Raw genomic sequence first — 21,146 nt, 5'->3', positions numbered from 1 at the left:
ATTTAGCGACAACATCTCTAACCTTAGAAGAACCTCCTCACTCTCTTTAGACCCGCTCATCGAGAAGTTCTGATATATCTTCTTGGGAGGTAGCGTTGGTGACTCTTGGTCTTCTGAAGGAGACTCACCGTATGAGCTGAAGTTATCATCTTCAGATGACGCACCGTCCGAGTCGTCGAACATATCAAATCGGCTATCAAATTCATAATCTTCTTCGTTTTCTTTGCCTGTTCCATCTTCTCCACCTACGTGATTTTCTCCTTCCACAATACTAGAGCAATCAATCTCATTGTCCTCTTCTTCCTTCTCCGAACTGCAACCATCGTAACTCCCAGTGTAATTATCGTCTCTGGACTTAACTTCTGATGCTTCTACTTCTGAGCTAAAACTGAAGTTTGTTTTATTCTTCTCTCTTGCTCTGTCATCCTTGTTCTCCGTAATCTCAACACAAAGACGTAGTTGTTCGATTTTCTTTAGGGTTACAAAACCCTTCAACTGGCGAGTATTGGACACGTACACTGGTGGAGTGTCATGCGCCATTGTTTTCAATGATTTATTCGAGAACATGTAGCTTAGCTGAATATGATCACTCATTTCCAATCCGTAATCATCGAGAACAGACTTTGCGAAAACTTCATATGTAGAGTCCTCATCTAAATGGAGAACTCTACACCCTCTACTATCAGCGTTGAATACATAACCAGATCCATAACCAACTGAGAGAGATGAAGAAGATAAATAACGGGTATGAAAGGGGAGGAATATGAACAGGCTGATTAAATCCTGGTTTTGAAGTTCTTTCGTTACTGATGACATGGCAAATCCGAATTGATGACATGGTAGCTGACATGGAAAATTGGTTTTTCAGCCACCAAAAGAATATATAACTCAGACACCCTAAGTCAGTCCTCATGTACTGAGTAAGTCTGCCGAAACGTGGTACTAGTTCAGTAATTAATCTTTTTCGATACCCCAGCTGTAAATAGGATGAAATACAATAAGCCAACCGTATCGTTTAACAATTCAGCCGTAAAACAATATTATTCTAGTAATTAATCTTTTGCTAATAACTCAGCCGTAATAAAACTGAATTTCCTGTTAAACCATCCAGTTTCGGCTGATTTATATAACTCAGCGATCAAATATCCCATAACCCAGCCATTCAGTGTTCATTAACTCAGCCGTGTCTTTACTACGATTCAACCAAATTTTCCGGAAATCAACCCATCGATGGTTAAGTCAGCCATAACGTCTGTACGTAAGTCAGCCGTCATCCAATAACTCAACCAGATTCATATAACTCTACCCTTATGCGTGGTTTACTTATCGTCTTAAATCAGCCTTTTTTACTAAGTCAACCATTTTCTATAATTCAGCCGTAAATTATACGTATACCAGCCGTAACGAAAGACGTATTCTTTTACGGCTGACTTAATGAAAACACAGATGCGTATTCCTACGTATCACCGGATTTTTGCTTACGTGACATTAAAAAGTAATTGCATTCTCGTAAATACGTTTTTTCTCATCACGTGGAGAAAGGGAACGCTTGGCATTTAAAAAATGCCAGTAATAAAAAAAAATTTGTATGGTTCTGGTCATAAATCCTAAAATATATAATATCTGAGCAAACTTCCCTTAAATTAATTTGGTATCATCATTTCACACATAATGACATGACATAACAAATAACAAAAAAAGAGATAATCTATTATTTATGAAAATTTTCCTTCTTTTGGGTCTTTTCTAGAAGCACACTGAACAAACACGCTGAGTTATGGTTTGTATGCAGAAGTAATGGTTTATAACGCAGCAATAAGTAATGATATTCTGAAAATAATTAATTATGGCGTTTGAAAAACACGCCTGGCATAATCGAGACAATTATTATGCATGAAGAAAACTAATGGCGGCTATGAGAATATTGATAACTAATTATTAGGTTTTTGGTAATCGAGACATATATATATTTTTAGGTTTTTGGTAATCGAGAAAATTATCAACTTCTAAAGCAGATTTCAAACGGTTTGTTCTTCTACTAATTCAAAATAACTCAGCCGTGAAAAAGGTAACTCAGCCTTAGTAAACAATAACTCAGCCCAGGTTAACACTAACTCATCCATTACGCATATCAGAGTCATAGAGATGTTTTCCAAAGGACATGGAAAACAACAGCCCGGCCATAAGTATCTATCTTATTAAAACAGAAACATTCCGTTGGACCTAACATTTATTTTGTAAGTTTTTAAATTAAATACACCTTTATACTTTATAGTTAAACCCACATTAAATCACTAATGTTCCTTTCTTTATACTACTATCCATGTTTCCAAACAATATACTTATTTCTTTATACTACTATCAATGTTTCCAAACAATATATTTTATATACTACTATCAATGTTTCCAAACAATACAATAATTAATCTTAGTTATTTTATATCCATCATTTTCTCTTTAAAATTTTGTAGAAACATCATAATTTTAGAAATTACAAAATAATGAACTTTAAAATTTGGATTATAAGATTACAAATTATGAAACTATTACAATTTCAATAAAATTAGATTACATATCGGTCATCCATCAGTTCAATCGGTTAGTTTCGGGTTTTAGTGACTTTTTAATATGAATATTTTAAAAAACTAAATTGAATTGTTAGATCTCCGGATTAACCGGTATAATCACAATCGGGTTAAATTTAAAAACACTGATTTAAATACAAAAATATTTTAAATACACACTCTTTAAAAGTTAACAAAATATTTGTTAAGTTATTAGTGAAAATTTTCATCGTAAAATATTCCGCGCTTCCAAAGCGCGGGTCAAGATCTAGTTAACTATTAAAATCAACAAACCAGACGTAAGAAAAACATGAACATCCACAAATCAGCCGTAATACAAAAACATTAAAACCATAAACTAAACCGTAATACAAGAACATGAAAATCACTACAACACTTGCTTACATCGGACAAGTTTTCGCATTATGATCTAAGAAAAATAGGTTGAAATCTGCTTTAGAAGTTGCACTATCAACTTCTAAAGCAGATTTCATCCTATTTCATACTACTAATTCAAAATAACTCAGCCGTTAAAAAGGTAACCCAGCCTTAGTAAACAATAACTCAGCCAAGGTTAAAATAACTCAGCCGTTACGCATATTAGAGTCGTAGATATGCTTTCCAAAGGACATGAAAAACAACATCCCGGCCATAAGTATTAACTATTAAAATCAACAACCCAGTCGTAAGAAAAACATGAAAATCAACAAATCAGCCATAATACAAAAACATTAAAACCATAAACTAAGCCGTAATACAAAAACATTAAAATCCCTACAACACTTGCCTACATCGGACAAGTTTTCGCATTATGACCACTCTGTCTACATCGAGAACATGTGTGCTCTTTCCTAGGACGTTTGTTTGATATGCAACTTCTAAAGCAGATTTCATCATATTTTTCTTCAGTCTGCCTGGTGGTTGACGTACAGTCTGGGGTAAGCAGGGTTCGTTAGCCACGATTTCTGGAACAGGTTGCGCTGAATCAACCGGCATGACCGATTCAGCGTATGCGCTAACAAAATAATTGCTGGTATAGTAAAGACTGCACAGGGATATACGAGAAACATTCATGTACTCCGCCGCTGCAATTGCGTGTACACATGGTAATTTCTCGAGTTCGAAACAGCGACACGTGCACTTTCGCTCTACCAAATTAACAACATGCAAAGACTCGTCGGAAGATCCATATTTAACTTCAGTGTGATGATCATCAATCCTCTGTACCGTCAAATCTCTGGCGGCAGTTACACGACCCTATTAAAAAATATATAATTAATGTGAAACGACTGACTTAGTACATATAAAGGGCTGACTTAAGATCTGTAAAGACTGACTTATGAATTTAAAGGCTGACTAATTCTCTTAAAGGCTTACTTAGATGTAGTAGTTTCTCCACACCACGCGTAAGCGTGGTTCGCTGCGATCTGGCATCCTCTCTCCGTATCAATTCTAATATTCGAACAATGTTAAGACCTCTAGCATTCGACAATGCTCTGTTCATTGATTCCGCTATTTTCGTAGTCATCAAATTGTACCTCTCGCCCGGGAAATGAACACGCGTCCACAGTCGGACATCAGCCCTTTGGAGGTAGCCGTGGATTGCTAGATTAATCGCTTCAATCTGCTCGAAAATCTGAGTAAACTCAGACATCCTAAAACATCTCGCCGCTTTCTTCACCAGACGAAATGCATCTTTTCCTTTGTACCGTCCCTGTATATTCTTATATAGATGGTACGTGCAAATTACACGAGAAGCAAGCGGATACACATTTGTAATTGCTTTCCCAATCGAGTTATGCCTATCCGAGATTATCGCAAGACCCTCGTCGTCAGGAATCAAAAGTTTTAGTTGCATAAAAAACCACTGCCAGGAATCATCATTTTCAGTGTCAACCACTGCGAAGGCTATCGGAAAAATCTGAAAGTTACCATCCTGAATCAGTGCCGTGAGAAGCGTCCCTTTATATCTACCATTAAGAAACGTACCGTCGACAACCACAACTTTGCGCATGAAAGGAAACCCGTTTACGCTCGCACCAAACGCAAGAAACACATACATGAATTTTCCATTCTCATCGATTTGAAAACGCGCAACTGTACTCGGATTTTCCCTTATTAGCATGTATAAGTAAGAAGGTAAGCGTTCAAACCCACTCTCAGGTGTTCCCTGATCGATTTCCCTTGCAAATTTCAGCGTCCGGTAGGATTTCCAATACTCCATCTGTTCACATGAAAAACGATACACATAACTCAGCCACATCATACAATTAAGTCAGTCACAACGTAAAACTAATTCAACACTATTTTAATATAACTCGGCCGCGTTGTGTAAATATATCAGCCGCTACGAAACACATATTACTCAGCTGTTTCGTAAACATAACTCAGTTACACCAAAGTAATTACCTTTACACCGAACTGCTTAGTGATAGCTATTCCAACACTCTTAGGGTGAACGGCCGGACCAACGTCACCGAGAAAGTTCTTGTACAACTCTCCTAGAATATCTGGTGTTGCATGTCGACATCGATTAGAACGCTCAGTTGTAGAGCATGTATGTTTCTATTCTTAAATACAAACATAGAACGCCGGGGATTCCCCTTTGGTAGAAGCACGAACCCTCCAGATACATCCATCAATCCAACACTTAACAATGAATAATGTTCGGGTTGATATGTCTACATCATAATCAAATAGATCCTTCACTGTAAGAAGTTTCAGTCGTCTCTCCAAATTGGCTTTACTCTCGTATCGTTGCCCTACCGCAAGATTTAGCGACAACATCTCCAACCTTAGAAGAACCTCCTCACTCTCTTTAGACCCGCTCATCGAGAAGTTCTGATATATCTTCTTGGGAGGTAGCGTTGGTGACTCTTGGTCTTCTGAAGGAAACTCACTGTATGAGCTGAAGTTATCATCTTCAGATGACGCACTGTCCGAGTCGTCGAACATATCAAATCAGCTATCAAATTCATCATCTTCTTCGTTTTCTTTGCCTGTTTCATCTTCTCCACCTACGTGATTTTCTCCTTCCACAATACTAGAGCAATCAATCTCATTGTCCTCTTCTTCCTTCTCAGAACTGCAACCATCGTAACTCCCACTGTAATTATCGTCTCTGGACTCAACTTCTGATGCTTCTACTTCTGAGCTAAAACTGAAGTTTGTTTTATTCTTCTCTCTTGCTCTGTCATCCTTGTTCTCCGTAATCTCAACACAAAGACGTAGTTGTTCGATTTTCTTTAGGGTTACAAAACCCTTCAACTGGCGAGTATTGGACACGTACACTGGTGGAGTGTCGTGCGCCATTGTTTTCAATGATTTATTCGAGAACATGTAGCTTAGCTGAATATGATCACTCATTTCCATTTCGTAATCATCGAGAACAGACTTTGCGAAAACTTCATATGTAGAGTCCTCATCTAAATGGAGAACTCTACACCCTCTACTATCAGCGTTGAATACATAACCAGATCCATAACCAACTGAGAGAGATGAAGAAGATAAATAACGGGTATGAAAGGGGAGGAATATGAACAGGCTGATTAAATCCTGGTTTTGAAGTTTTTTCGTTACTGATGACATGGCAAATCCGAATTGATGACATGGCAGCTGACATGGAAAATTGGTTTTTCAGCCACCAAAAGAATATATAACTCAGACACCCTAAGTCAGTCCTCATGTACTGAGTAAGTCTGCCGAAACGTGGTACTATTTCAGTAATTAATCTTTTTCGATAACCCAGCTGTAAATAGGATGAAATACAATAAGCCAACCGTATCGTTTAACAATTCAGCCGTAAAACAATATTATTCTAGTAATTAATCTTTTGCTAATAACTCAGCCGTAATAAAACTGAATTTCCTGTTAAACCATCCAGTTTCGGCTGATTTATATAACTCAGCGATCAAATATCCCATAACCCAGCCATTCAGTGTTCATTAACTCAGCCGTGTCTTTACTACGATTCAACCAAATTTTCCGGAAATCAACCCATCGATGGTTAAGTCAGCCATAACGTCTGTACGTAAGTCAGCCGTCGTCCAATAACTCAACCAGATTCATATAACTCTACCCTTATGCGTGGTTTACTTATCGTCTTAAATCAGCCTTTTTACTAAGTCAACCATTTTCTATAATTCAGCCGTAAATTATACGTATACCAGCCGTAACGAAAGACGTATTCTTTTACGGCTGACTTAATGAAAACACAGATGCGTATTCCTACGTGTCACCGGATTTTTGCTTACGTGACATTAAAAAGTAATTGCATTCTCGTAAATACGTTTTTTCTCATCACGTGGAGAAAGGGAACGCTTGGCATTTAAAAAATGCCAGTAATAAAAAAAAATTTGTATGGTTCTGGTCATAAATCCTAAAATATATAATATCTGAGCAAACTTCCCTTAAATTAATTTGGTATCATAATTTTAGTTTTGAATTCTAAATTTTATATTTAAAATTTTAATTTATTTACAGAGATATAATTCATTTGAAAATTAAGATTTAATGTTTTATGGTATATGTTAAAATTAGATATGTGGTTTAGGGACTAGGGTTAAGATTTAGGATTAAGTATATAATTTGAGTTATAGAATAAACTTGAAGGTGATTTTAAATGTGATTAAAAAGGTGATTTTAAATGTTATGACTTAATACTTTTAATATAAAGTTTGAAATATGATATAGGGTTTGAAGTATAAGTAGAAGCTATGGGTATATGTAGGGTTTGTGTATATACTATTAAAGCAGAATCCTATTGGGTTTTTACTAAAAATACTCTTTTCTTTACTAACATTGCATATTTCATTAAGGACAATCAAGGAATATTAATAACACATCTATATTGGATCATTTTTTTGGATCCAGCCCACTTCCCACATCATCTCTCTTGGGCCATTTGGGCCGTTTAAGAAATCAGATCCAATTCTTATTTTTTTTCCTCCAAGTTCAAATAATTTATTTTCAACCATTCTTAATATTTTGTGTAGTGAACAAAAAATAATCACTTAATTATTATGTTTTTTATTTTTAATATAATTTAAGCATTCATAAAAAAAATTGAGTTTTTTCATTGAAAAGTATAAATCTTTATTAAAAGTATATAATTTTTTTATTAAAAAAATTAACGACATAATAAAATTAATTTATCAGAGTTATACAACTTAATTCATTAAAAATAAATTTTAATTTTCTAAACATAAATACTCATTAGACCTGGACGTTCGGGTACCCATTCAGGTACGGGTCGGTTCTTTCAGATATCAGGTTTTTCGGGTTTTGAAATTAAATCCCATTCGGGTATTATAAAATTTTGGGTCAGGTTCTAGTCGGATCTTCCCGGGTCCGGGTGGGTTCGGTTCTCATGCATAAGAACCTGAAAAATAACCAAATAACCAAAGTATCTAAAATGGGTTCGGTTATTTTTACTCAAAGTAACCAAAGTATCTGATTAGGTTCAAATTTTTGTATCCAAATTACTCAAAAGTAACCAAAAATATCCATTTTATACAGTTTTTTTTTGGTAAACTTTTATCCAAACTATCATATTTTATCCAAAAACACTCAAAAGTACCGAAAATAACTACTATAGTTAATTTATAATATTAATTTAAAATATTAAAATAATTAGAAATATAATTATAACATATATTTTTACATATATATTCACATTTTGGATATCTTCGGGTACTCATTCGGTTCTCGGTTCGGGTCGGGTTTGGAACCGATTCTTCGAATATAGCAAGTTGGAACTCATTCGGATATTTACCCCTGGTCTGATCGGGTTCGGGACCCTGATTTTCGGGTCGGTTTTGGGTTGGTTCTTCGGGTCCGGATATTGTGCTCTGGCCTATATTCTTTTAATATGAAACACGATAAATAAAGATAAAAAGCTTAAGTCTTTTATAAAAAAAATGAAAATATGACATTTACTAATTAGTCAATTTAAAAAAATAAAGGAAAAAAATTTGCGCTTTGAAAACGCGGGTCAAAATCTAGTTATAATATTAGGTTAAATATTTCTATACGATATCTAATCCAAATCTTTGGATTAAAATGTTTTAAGTTGAAGGTCTATGTATAAAATGAAATTTAAGATATAGAATTTGAGATATGTAGCTAGGGTTTAGGGTGACAATATTTTTTGTTTTTTAATACGAAAATTTGAATAAAACTTAAGATTTTAGTTTGAATTTTAGAATATACTTGAGTTTAAGTTTACACTTTTATATGATAAATTTGAAAAGTTTAGATTTATGACTTTGTATCTAGGGTTTAAGTTTGGAGTTTAGGGTATAAACCCCTAAAATATTTTGATCTAATTAAAATTCACTGAAACTTTAATTTTACACTTAGATATATAAAAAATTATAAACTCTAATTATATTCTAAACCGCAGATTAATATTTGATCTAAAGGTTAATAATTAATCTCAAACTTGTATCCTCTTTGTCTCACTTTTTTTCTTCACTAGATATAGTAGAACTATTGTCCGCGCTATGCACGAAAAATTACTTTTCAACATGTTATTATTGATTTTTTGTCATAATCTTAAAGGAATAGTTAATAAGTGGTTTTAGGTATCTCCAAGTGAAGGTGAATGTCCAGTTATGACGTTTGAAAGTAATCTTTTTACGGGAAGTTTTGTTATTCAAATTGTGATATAAAATATTCTCCTGTATATTAAGCATACAAAACTGATCAAATTCTATAAGAATAGTCATTAACAAACAACTGATGCGACATACATGTATTTTCCAAATTTTAGGAACAAACAAAGATAATTTACAGATTAATTTTAATACTACATCAGTCGTGAGAGAAACTTAATCACTTCATCAAGATGCAAGGATTATGTATCTTAAATTGTTACATTTATGTTTTTCCAATCAATCTTAAATTGTCTTTTGAATGAAATATAATTTAGAATAAAAACAGAGTTTAAAAAAAATCAATTGCTTAATATCTATTTTTACAAAAAAAAAATGAAATGGTACTTATACTATTTAACATTATATTTTTATTATTGGTTGTACATTAACCGTATGGATTTTGTTTTACTTGTCTTAAGGGAGTGTTGAATAAATATTAAATAGCAATTAAAATTTGAATGAATGGTGAACGATATAATAATCATAATAATATATTTCGGTACTCATGTCAATTTTTTTATTTCGACCGGTAATCATGTCAAATACTTGTATTTTTATGCAACAAATCAGATGCATTTTTTTATCATCAAAATCATGATTATATATTCTCTAACATATATTTCATATGTTTTCAGTTTTCCCCAAAAAAAATGAAAGAAACAAGTTAATTTTATAGAAAATACTTGACATTTTTTACTCAGTCAAATTCACGAAGTAAATTATTAATGTGTTAGACAAAATAACAGTTTATAAGTTCAAATTTTCAGAGGGGTACATAGAATGTTGTTAGCTTATGTTTCTTATAAACTGTTATCTTTGTGAGAGAAGAACAATATACTTCTAGATTTTTGTTCTGATTCTATGTTTGTTGAGAACTTTGTTAACGACTAACATGATCTTTGAGGATTTTATTTTGTCCATGACCAAAAAAATATTTTTGAAAAAAAATAGAAGATTTTGCTTGACAAAGCGATGTCAAGAGATAAATTGTATATCTATTTGTAGTCCTCAAGCTTCCTAAAATTGGTGATCTTACTTTTCATAAACCAGATGATGTTTGCAATTTGGCTTCAAAGTGTATGTATGACAGCAGACCTAATAAGCTAAAATAACTGAACATAAGGATGAATAAATATTTGCTTTGAAAGTTAAACTTAATAATGGGGTAAAAAAACATTGTGAACTATTACAATTTTCCTTGTTATTTTGACCCTTCATTAATCTCTGCAAAAAGAAGAAATTCCGGGCAAAAGGATAAGGTTAACAGAATAGATTCTATGATGATTCAAACAGTAAAGTAAAATAATTGACCTGGTTATTAGTAAGTCATGCTCTATCTCGTATATCACAAGCAGTTGGAGCAGCTCGAGGCCTAGTTGTAGCCGAAGCTTTACTGCAGACACCAAACTAATTCCTTTGGAACAGTCTTCAGCCTGTCACAAAGATGCATGTTATACCGAAATCAATAAAATGTATCAGCAGACTATTTGTAATATACCGTGTTTCAGATAAAAGCTGATGCACCTGGTGGTGGAAGATAACACTGATACGTGCTGTAACACTATAATAATTGGCGTGTGATTTAAGTCTTAACATCGCTTTTATAGTTCTACTATTACTATATAGATATCTAGAGCACACCTGTAACTGTGCAAGCTAAGCAGTGGGATCAATAATAGTGTTATAAATATGCTGTTGCGAGCAAGCACAACTTGATTTTTCAAACAAAAAACAGTATGTTAGATGCGAACCACAATTGTGTAACAAAATAGACACAAGCGTGGTCACTAAACTACCTTGCTAAGGAAAGAACTCTTCCGATAATCATCTCCAAAGCCTTCTTTAACACAGGTAATTCACCCCTTTTATAGGGACATGATTCTTCTTCCGAACAGATACTCCTAGAGATTCCCTTTGTATCCTCACCGCAACATAACAAACCTGAACAAAGTTGTCGTTAGTGTAAAGACATTTCAATAATTCAAACCAGATTTTACAGTCCCCACTCCTAAAAAACGGATATAAATAAGTAACTTGAATTCATAGAGAAATCGTCTCCAATGCCCATGGAAGAAAAATTTAAAGCTATGATATCCTCGTTATAACGAGATTTCATTTTACAATTAAATTTAAATCGAAAAATGAGTGAAATACTAATAAGCCAACAGAAGTGATGATATTTACAAAGGAAACCAGGGTCAAATCCACCCGAGACCCACTCATCCAATGACCCGTCCGATTTATATGGGTAAACCAACTAAACCAACTAAACCAACAAAAGCCCTAAAAGCAAACGCGATTTTTGATTGAAATCGCTTATCTCAGCTCTTCTTTTCTCTTCCTCCTTATCTCTATCGCGAAAGAGAAACTATGACAAGAGGCTAAGACGATTCCTCCTCCTTCGCCTCTCCTCCAGCTCAGCTCGACCTCCACTCTTCTCTCCTGCCGCTTCTCTACCGCCGCCGCCGTTGTCTGCTTAGACCAATCACCTGACGTTTCCGTAAGTTGTGGTCTCAGATCTCCGCTTTGAGCTTTATTTTGGAAGTAGGTTCTAATGGATTTGCAATTGAAATGCATTGCTATATAATGCATTCCAATGGTTGAATGAGAATGTATATGCAGTAGAATTGGAGAATGTATAGGCATCTCGCTTCTCATTGGACTTAGATCGACCTTGTTCATGATAATTGTAGTATAACTGTATAACTCGGGAAAACTAATAGAACTGTGGATAACTTTAACTGTATAGCTCGGGACAACTAATAGAACTGTGGATAACTTGGTTTGTTCTGGTTTAGGCAGGATACAATGAGCAATCACGTAAGTGGTATACCTGGTAATCCGGAAGAGAGCTACAAGATGATGTATAGCTATTTGTACATGTTAAAGCAAGTGAATCCAGGAACAAAAACTTGTGTGAAATTGGATGATGCAAGTAAATTCAAGTACCTCTTCATAGCTTTGGGAGCTTGCATTGAAGGGTTTGCATTTATGAGGAAAGTGATAGCTGTGGATGCGACATCGCTGAAGAACAAATATGGTGGTGTTCTAGTTTTCGCAGAAGCTCAAGATCCTAATGGTCAAAGTTATCCACTTGCGTTTGCAGTACTAGATAGTGAGAATCTTACTAGTTGGACTTGGTTTTTCGAGATGCTTAAAAGTGTTATACCAGACTCTTCTGAACTGGTTTTCATGAGTGAAAGAAATCAGAGCCTGATCTTCGCTATAGGAAGCGTGTTTCCAGAGGCTCACCATGGGCATTGTTTATGGCATTTGAAGGAAAATGTGAAATGGCATGCTGGTAACGTCAACAAGGTTATACTCGGGCATAGATTTATGGAGTTGGGCAGATATTACACGGTGGATGACTTCAACTCTGCTTACGACTCATTTAAAAAAAAAATATCCTGCTGTGTACAAGTATGTGCAGGAACATACCGAAAAGGACAAATGGGCAAGGGTTTTTTTCCCACGTGACAGGTACAACTTCGATACAATCAACGGTGTGGAATCAATGAAGAGCGTGTTTAAAGAGGCAACGACGTGGGCATTAACACCAATGTTGGATTGTATCGTCAGGAAATTCTCTGATTGGTTCACTCAACGGAAGGAAGCTGTTTCTAGATTAATCGATACAAGCCTGGTATCTCTGGTTGAGAACTACTTGCACGGTCTATGGGCTGTTGCCCAAAAGCTATCTGTACGGGAGCTTAATAGTTATGAGCTTAAGTACGAGATCACTGACACTGCTGGAAAGATGTTTTGGGCGAGCTTGGTTGAAAAATCTTGTACTTGCAAGGTGTGGGATTATGAAAAGTTTCCTTGCCTGCACGGACTGGCAGCTTACATCTATTTCACTACGAATGTTGATGGCGGCCTTAATATCCATGAGCTGTGCTCAAAATACTATTGGACGGAATTGTGGGCTTTGGCGTATGACAGGACACTTTGTGTTGTGCCCGACATGTCTTCTTGGAATGTACCGGATCAGATCAAGAATGTGAAGATCATACCTCCGGATCGCATCAGGAGGAAGGGAAGGAAAAGAGTTGGATGAATTTGAAGTGATGAATTTGGAGTGATGAATTTAGCTACTTTATTGTGTTGTATGCTTCAGAAAACTTTATTGTGTTGTACTTTAAGTTTAAGTGTTTTGTTCGAGAACTATGTATGATATGAAACATACATTGGTATTACTACGGAAAACTTTGGTATTACTACAGAAAACCTTGGACTACGGAAAACCTTGGTATTACTACAGAAAACCTTGGTATTACTACGGAAACCTTGGTATTACTACGGAAAACTTTGGTATTACTACGGAAAACCAGTAATCTTAACACAACATCACATTAATTAGGAGATAGTCTTTAACACAACATCACAAAATTCCACAAATCCAAACATAAGGCTTATTCCACAAATCCAAACAACATAAGGCTTCTTATTTACGGGTAAGAAGGTCCTTAAGCTGAGCAATTTCTTCAGCCATTTTGTCCATCTCTTCAGCCATTTTGTCCACCTCCTGCCTTAAGGATTGAACCTCTTCCTCAACCCCGAGAACCCATGGTTGACGGAAGTGGAACCCATCATTCTGCAAGTTTCACATGGTTGCACTCAGTTTGACATTTTGCATAAGTTAAGGAAGTAGAGAAAATGTAAATTACCTTGTACTCATTGCAAGTGAAGTACCTTCGGCCTGGTAGAAAATCCTTATCTGTTGGATTAGTAGAAACCTCGTCGACGATTCGTCCCCCACATGGGCACGAAGTTGGAATCCCATGTTCAGCATCGCAAATAAACTGAACCATGTCAAAATGTTTCTTCATCTTCTTCATCTCCTTCCTTTCCTGATTCTCAACCCATGGATCCATTTGCGAAAGGTGATAGAGGGACGAGGGGATGGGAGAGATAGGAGAAGGAAGGAATCGAGGAAAACAGAGAGAGAAGAGAGGAGAGAGAGAAGAGAGAGGGAAGTGGGAATCTATTTTCTCCTCGAAAATTCCGCCTTGACTCATAAAAGTCCGCCAAAATTTTTTTTCGAAATCCCGCCTAATATATACACGTGGTTCTACTCAAGATAGTAGTTGTACAAAATTACCAAATAGTTGTACTTTCGGTGATTTTCAATAATTTTAGTATTACATGTAATTATAAAACACTTTTTTAGTTGTACAATAAAATATAAGATTCGAAAAGATGAATATTGATGTTTTACGTAATAAAAGTGTGAAAACATATTTTATAATGGAATCTAATATTGAGTAATTACATATTTCATAAAATGTCTATGAAAATGTATGTAGTGTGATGGGTTGTTTTTTTTATTGCAGAGTATAATATATTTTTTTCATGTTGAATATAACATTTTTCGACTACTGAAGATAATATTTCTTATTCTGATTTCCAATTTCAAACATTTTGATTTCGAAATTCGATTAAAGAAAGTCATACTAGTAATACAAAAACAGAAAACAATTATCCATAATAGTATTTGTATTTTTATTTTAGAAACTAGTATTTGTATTTTTCTTCTAGAAACTAGTATTTATATTTATTTTTATGTATTTTTTTTATTCTAGAAACTAGTATTTGTATATTTTCTTAATTTTTTTGATTCTAGAAACTAGTATTTGTATTTATTTTTATGTATTTTTTTATTCTAGAAACTACTATTTTAATTATTTTGATAAATGACAAATAAAGTAAAGTCAAATAAAACAAAGTAAAATAAAACAAAGTAAAAATTTTCAATGTATCTATTTTAAGTCTTTTGATCAAAAAAATTTATATGGTATTAAAGGACAAATAAAGTAAAGTCAAATAAAACAAAGTAAAATTTTTCAATAAAACAGGAGGTTCCATCTTCAATCGCCACAATCCTCTACTCATATTGTTTATCAACTTGATTGTCGCCACCATATCGAGTTATGGTTTTATCTCCGATTTCATCATCATTAGAAGGGCACACCTCATAGTTCATACCTACAGAATTTCGTTTCCCCGCTTTTGAACTTCGTTTTGAACTTGGTTTGCCCGCTCTTGAAAGTTGCTCTGAGAGTTCTAACCTTTCGATGACCTCCACCAACAAAATGCACTTACGGTTGTTTTTATCAAGGGACAAAAGATAACCACAAAGATCCTCCTCATCACAAATGGCGAATTTCTCGTCACTCCCAACCAGCAGTGGAATGTAACTCAATTTCAACTTCACATTACATTCATCAAGCCCCACCTTTTTGCATATGCGTGCTTCTACCATTGAAAGATCTATCTCCTCCACAGCATTCTTCAACACTAAACAATACATGCGACCTTCGCATCTGAAGTGTATGATGACGTTGTGGTTCATTGTAGCCTGCCAAAACCATTCAATACCATCCATTATACATTCGAAGTTATACCTGTTTTACTAGTTCTACAATAATCATCAGTAATACTAGTTTTTCTAGTTCTACTGTCGTACCCGTTTTGAATTTGAGGTCGAATCTACATTCAGCGCACTAGAATCGAACAATACAACCATTCTCCTACTCAATTCAACTAATAATGGAATCATATAATAATAGATACCAGGATGCAACATCTAAATCCATTCCAATCTGGTTTCTAAGCTCATTCAAGAGAGGAGCTTTGGAACCCTAAAAACGAGAGCCTCGTTCTCCTCTAAAACCTACCTCTTCGACCCTTAAACAGCGCCGGAAGACGACAGAGGACCGAATCGGAGTGAGGCCGGAGTTTGCCGGAGTAGCAATCAATCAAGCGACCGGGTTCCCTTTTCCAAAACGCAATCTCCTTAAACCGCAATCGTGCAATCGAGAAGCTGCTGTCCGTACGGTCGGTATAGGAGATCGATATCTCCATCTCGTCGGTTTGATATTTTTTTTCTTTCTAATTTTAATGTTTTCTTTATTCTGAGGCTAATTTCGTAATTTTATATGGTTTAATGAATATGAAGGATATGAAGATTAGTAAGGGATATAAGTGATTTAAATTTCTCTTCCAAGGGTAGTGGAGATGATGTCTCGAATTCATATATGATAACCTGAAGCATAGTGATAAGCTTGGTGACGTGGAGGCTGAGTCATCAGAGTAAAGTAAATCTTTGAGTTGAGCTAGAGGGTTTGCGGTTTCTCAGAGAATAAATAGAGAGTTGTCTTCTACGATCAAGCCAGCTTGTAGATTTGGGTGAGTCTGTTGACTTGAGGAGTGTATCGTCTGGGTGAGGCCAGCGATTACTCAGATTCGAATCTATAAGTGTTTGCTTGATTGATTGTAAACATTGAAGTATATACATTGGTGATTTGAGTTTAGTATTGAGTTTACAGTTCATTGGATAGCTAAACTCTATCAATTGGTGCGGTGAGCCGTTCGATCGCTGCAACGGTGACGGGGAACTCAGATCGAGTGAATGCGCCAGCGCGACGGTGGTGCTTTAGCTGATTTCGACGTTCGCGTGAAGTGTTGACTCTGACAGTGAGAGAATTGAAGAATCGCATAGTGACGTCTAGATCGGGAAGCAATGCCGACTGGATCCATTGAGGTTCCAATCTTCACCGGCGATGACTTGCGATCATGGATTTCGTGGTTGGAGAAGTTCTTTGTGCGAGAAGATTTCACTGATGACGATGATAAACTTAATTTCGCTCAAAGTTTCATGGATGGTGAAGCTATATCCTGGTTTCAATGGCGACAATTGTTGTGGTTGTTCAAAAGTTGGGAGGCGCTGAAGAAATCCTTGTGGTTGAGGTTTGGAAGAGATGGTGATCCTGAGAAGCTGGAGTACAGTATGAAGAATCAAAGAGAAATCCAGAAAGTTTGGAAGAGTTGCGAAGCTTTCGTCCTTGGAATGAATCAAAGGTCGAAGGCATTTCTGCATGTTCCAGTTTTCATCCTCAGGAAAGTTTGGTAAAGAAAAATGAGTTTCCTGTGTTTGATGGTTTTATGCCATATGGCTGGATTTGTCGAGTAGAAAGAGTCTTCAGAGCTGGCCAGTATAATGAAGCCGATAAGCTTGTTTTGGTTTCTGCGAGTTTGGAAGGAGCTGCTCGGGATTGGTATAGTGAGGAAGTGATCAAAGGTGAATTCATAACTTGGTTCAGCTTTAAGAAAAGACTGTTGGCTCGCTTTGCACCAGAAGAAAATGGTTCTCACTCAGATTTTTCCACTCACGTTCCTGAGATTGTTCAAGATCCTGTGTTGAAGTCTGGGAAACACGTGGTCAGTACAAGCAATGAAACACTTCAAGCAGCATCGGAGACTTGTTCCAATGCATTACCGGAGCCATCTTATGGCCTTGTGCTGGGGGCGTTACCTTATGAAATGGAGTGTCGGTTTAGGTGTTCAAGATGGGGAAGAACCGTACATTTTACAGGTTCAAACAGAGGATGAATTGACACCACCATCAATAGATTCTGAGTCCATACATTATGTACCCAAGCTGGTCAACAAAAAGTTTCTTAGTGATAACACAAGAAAGCATACGAGGAAGCAACGTTTATCTCCAAAATCCTGGCGGTTTAAATATAAAAAGAGGATGAAGGTGAAGGCAAGCAGAATGTATTGGCTGCAGAAAAGAAAGACACCTTTATTGTTGAGGAGCAATGTGAGAGAGGACGACATACAGGTGGAGAAGATTATGGAACGGTTTTTGTTGCCAATGATGTTACAGGGTCTGATGCTTTGGTGCGTATTACCGGTGACGGTGAGATTGAGAATGCAGAGGTTAGTATCAGACAGAAAGAGAATGAGCCAACTGCAGCTTTTTTATGTACATCAATGGTGTGATAAAAATTCTTTAAGGGTTACAGGTAAGAAGAAGAATAAGAGGTATCCTAAGACTTGGCATTTCAAATACAAAAAAAGAGGTATCCTATTCAGAACATGAGCAGAGTAAACACAGGAAGAAAGGCTCCAAGACTTGGCACTTCATATACAAAGATGAGGGGAAGTATTTTGTTTTGCTGGCGCAGAACAATCTACAAGTTTGGCTTGTCGTTGAGATACATATCCTTGTGGCTGACGAGCAAAGCGATAACATGGGCAGTGTGGAGATGCGACAACACGAGCTAAAAGAGCTTACAGCGAGTGATGCTATGTTCCAACTGAAACATAAGTGGAGGGGTAAACTGCATAGTGAAGCGATTACATTGGACTTGTTCTCGTTGTGTTTCATCAGTATAGTAGTCCATTTGTACTCGGGATCATATAAAAAATTTGCAGAGAAATAAAGACCACGGCTGTCTCAGAAGCTACCCGATGGCGTCGTTGTGTTGTTGCGGAAAAATTTGTGCTTCAGAGGTCTGGTTTTGTTTGGAGTGGATATTGTTTCGGCGGTAACTGCAGAACTACTACAGCAGCTGGTGATAGGAAGCATGCACGTGCAGGACCCAAATTCCTTTAGGAGGGAAGCAAGATCACTGGTTATCCGAGGCCATTCGCAGTCAATAAAGCAAGAAACTATCTTGCCAAACAGAGCATGTCAAGTGCGAACGTGCAGCTTCTCAGTAATGCAGGATGACTTGACCTTGCTACATACACTTGTTTGGCAACGACGGTCACGGTACTGTCTGAGAGAGACTACTTTGCAAACCAGAGCATCTAAAGTGCGCACTTGCATGTATTTGCTTTTGTCAGTAGCTCAGATTAGACTGCGAAGAGTTCATGAAGTATGGCACCGGTGGAGACACAAGTCTTTAACCATGCGGAAGTTGCCTACACTGATCTTCTCAACCATGACAGCTCAATTTAAAGAGGAGGCTAACGTTTTCACAACTCAAGCTTGGGGTCAAGCTTGTCAAAAGGGGGGGAGGAGTATTGATAAGCTTGGTGACGTGGAGGCTGAGTCATCAGAGTAAAGTAAATCTTTGAGTTGAGCTAGAGGGTTTGCGGTTTCTCAGAGAATAAATAGAGAGTCGTCTTCTACGATCAAGCCAGCTTGTAGATTTGGGTGAGTCTGTTGACTTGAGGAGTGTATCGTCTGGGTGAGGCCAGCGATTACTCAGATTCGAATCTATAAGTGTTTGCTTGATTGATTGTAAACATTGAAGTATATACATTGGTGATTTGAGTTTAGTATTGAGTTTACAGTTCATTGGATAGCTAAACTCTATCACTTAGTCTCCTAAAGTGTTTTAATATAAAAGTATATACTCTTTGACCTAACTCATAATAGTATTTAGTTCATAAAAGCTATAACATGGTGCAATAAACCTTGGTATCAAGATTATAAGTCCCCAAATTATGGTACTTTCTTAGACTCCTAGAAATAATATATACATGCCAGAAACAAAGTAAAACTTCCAAGAACTTACTCTTAAGCAGAGGAAGGCTTGTCATTCTGCTCATACAAAGCAATCAGAACTACAACCCACACTGTGTTCCAGAACATACAAAAGAGTATAAATAAAATTAGTTTTCAGAAACCAATAAAACTAAATACGCTTCTTTCTTGATGTATAATATAGAAAAAAAAGAAACAATACCTTTGGTGAGAGAATTAAGAACTCCAAAGGATTCTAAATACGCTTCTTTCTTGATTTCTTTCTCCTGATTCATATAGAAACAAAAGGTATATCAAAAACTAAAAGAAACAGAGCTTTCAGGTCAACTCATTATTGTTTACCTTTTCGAATCCAGCGATGACATGTTATCCTCCCAAGAGCCAAGGTTACGGTTCGCTGGTGGAAACAATCCGCCGTATGGTTCATAACCTTCCTCTCCTTACGTTGTGCCATACGGCGCACCAAATCCGCCATCTTCATGTGCGCCACGCCTGCATTGTACGCGCCTGCTATAGCAGGGGATTATAAGCCGAAAAAGGAGAAGCCTTTTGGAGGTTACGCAGCTCCACCACCGCCTGGACCCTCAGATAATGGTGGTTAGGGTATTGAGCCACGGCCAACGCAGTCTAGAAAAAATGATCTGGAAAGGAGGTTTCTAGGTTTGAGATAGAAGATAAATTGAGAGTTTCCGTCGGTGAAGATTCATCCTACTCTCAACCCCTCTCCTCTCCAATTTATAGGGTTTGAGGTGGGAGATGAAGAGCTCAAAATTGTAAATGGCTTTAATGAAAAAAGTAATTTATTGTCAAACGTTAAGAGGACTTTGAACGAAGCCAAAGCATGGATATGAAAAGATAGGGGAGGTAAAGAGTTGAGAAAAGGACTGGTGTTTTTCAGACTTCGAAAAAATAGCTGAGACAGTAAAGTTGAAGGGTCGAAGAAGGAGACCACTAAAAACATAAAACGGCAGAGTTTGATTTTCACTGGGCCATATAACCAAATTTTTTTTTAATTTAAAAACCTTGCCAATGGGCTTATAAATCATTTGAGCTTGTTTATGGAACTTGTACCGAAATCTTGTACGGAAATAAATATTAACGATGCCGTGAGTGGGTTTCACGGACTTCACGAATTTGAACGATGCCGGGCCAGTGAAATTTGAAGCCCAATGACGTAAACAGGCATCTGACGTGGTGGAAATCTCTCTTCCTATTGGTCAATTAAATAATCTGACGTAGATAGCTTAAGAAGGCTTTATTAGCTCCTTTTAGTATAGTATATATTTGATTTCATTCATAACTTCAAGTACCAATACATCAAAATAAAGAATCATTCAAACGACATGGCTCTCTTAAGCAAAAAAGAAAGAGAGCCACTGATAGAAAACTTTTCCAATTTCCAACCAACCAAAAAATTGAGAGAAGCTAAGATCTTGCTGGTTATCCACTTGAAAGAGGGTCAAGGCGGAAGTCTATTGAATGCACTCAGCAAGTTTTTGGAAACCAAGATTTGACATACTTTCAATGGTCTTCTCCTCTGCCTCTTTTATCATATGCCAGAGACTAGTCTGATCCATAGCACTATCTGAAACTGGCAACATGTGGGTTTTCCTACATATGTCCTCTAGCTCTGATCTACATAAT

The 21,146-nt window shown here is 36.3% G+C and overlaps 1 protein-coding gene and 1 long non-coding RNA gene across 6 annotated transcripts; both read right to left on the bottom strand.

The window, feature by feature from the left end:
• Positions 1-3,338: 3,338 nt before the first annotated feature.
• On the bottom strand, positions 3,339-5,519 carry LOC130500090 (uncharacterized). The gene is made up of 4 exons (XM_056994794.1): positions 5,198-5,519; positions 4,974-5,074; positions 3,922-4,788; positions 3,339-3,821 (listed from the first exon to the last, which is right to left on the bottom strand). Exons 1-4 carry the CDS (start codon positions 5,517-5,519, stop codon positions 3,339-3,341), a joined length of 1,773 nt encoding a protein of 590 aa, XP_056850774.1.
• A 4,738-nt stretch (positions 5,520-10,257) lies between these two features.
• LOC108824221 (uncharacterized) lies at positions 10,258-20,450 on the bottom strand. Of its 5 annotated transcripts, none has more exons than XR_001945178.2 (6): positions 19,845-20,450; positions 19,705-19,768; positions 19,534-19,594; positions 10,719-11,161; positions 10,532-10,653; positions 10,258-10,444 (listed from the first exon to the last, which is right to left on the bottom strand). It is a non-coding gene; the product is annotated as an uncharacterized LOC108824221 (long non-coding RNA). The 5 variants fall into 5 exon arrangements; XR_001945180.2 differs by having other exon boundaries at positions 10,532-10,931; positions 11,017-11,161; XR_008938377.1 differs by having other exon boundaries at positions 11,017-11,161.
• Between the last annotated feature and the right edge of the window lie 696 nt (positions 20,451-21,146).

This window comes from Raphanus sativus, chromosome 9 (assembly GCF_000801105.2).
Source record: "Raphanus sativus cultivar WK10039 chromosome 9, ASM80110v3, whole genome shotgun sequence".
Taxonomy (NCBI): domain Eukaryota; kingdom Viridiplantae; phylum Streptophyta; class Magnoliopsida; order Brassicales; family Brassicaceae; genus Raphanus; species Raphanus sativus.
Note: the sequence above shows the minus strand (reverse complement) of the source record. Positions and strands in the feature narration are given on the sequence as shown.

Coding starts and splice junctions, on each gene's coding strand:
- LOC130500090 (XM_056994794.1), bottom strand. CDS start 5,519: ATGTTCGACGACTCGGACAGTGCGTCATCTGAAGATGATAACTTCAGC. Junction 5,075..5,197: donor TAAGTGTTGGATTGATGGAT/GTATCTGGAGGG, acceptor ATGCAACACCAG/ATATTCTAGGAGAGTTGTAC. Junction 3,822..3,921: donor GTAAGCCTTTAAGAGAATTA/GTCAGCCTTTAA, acceptor ATTTTTTAATAG/GGTCGTGTAACTGCCGCCAG.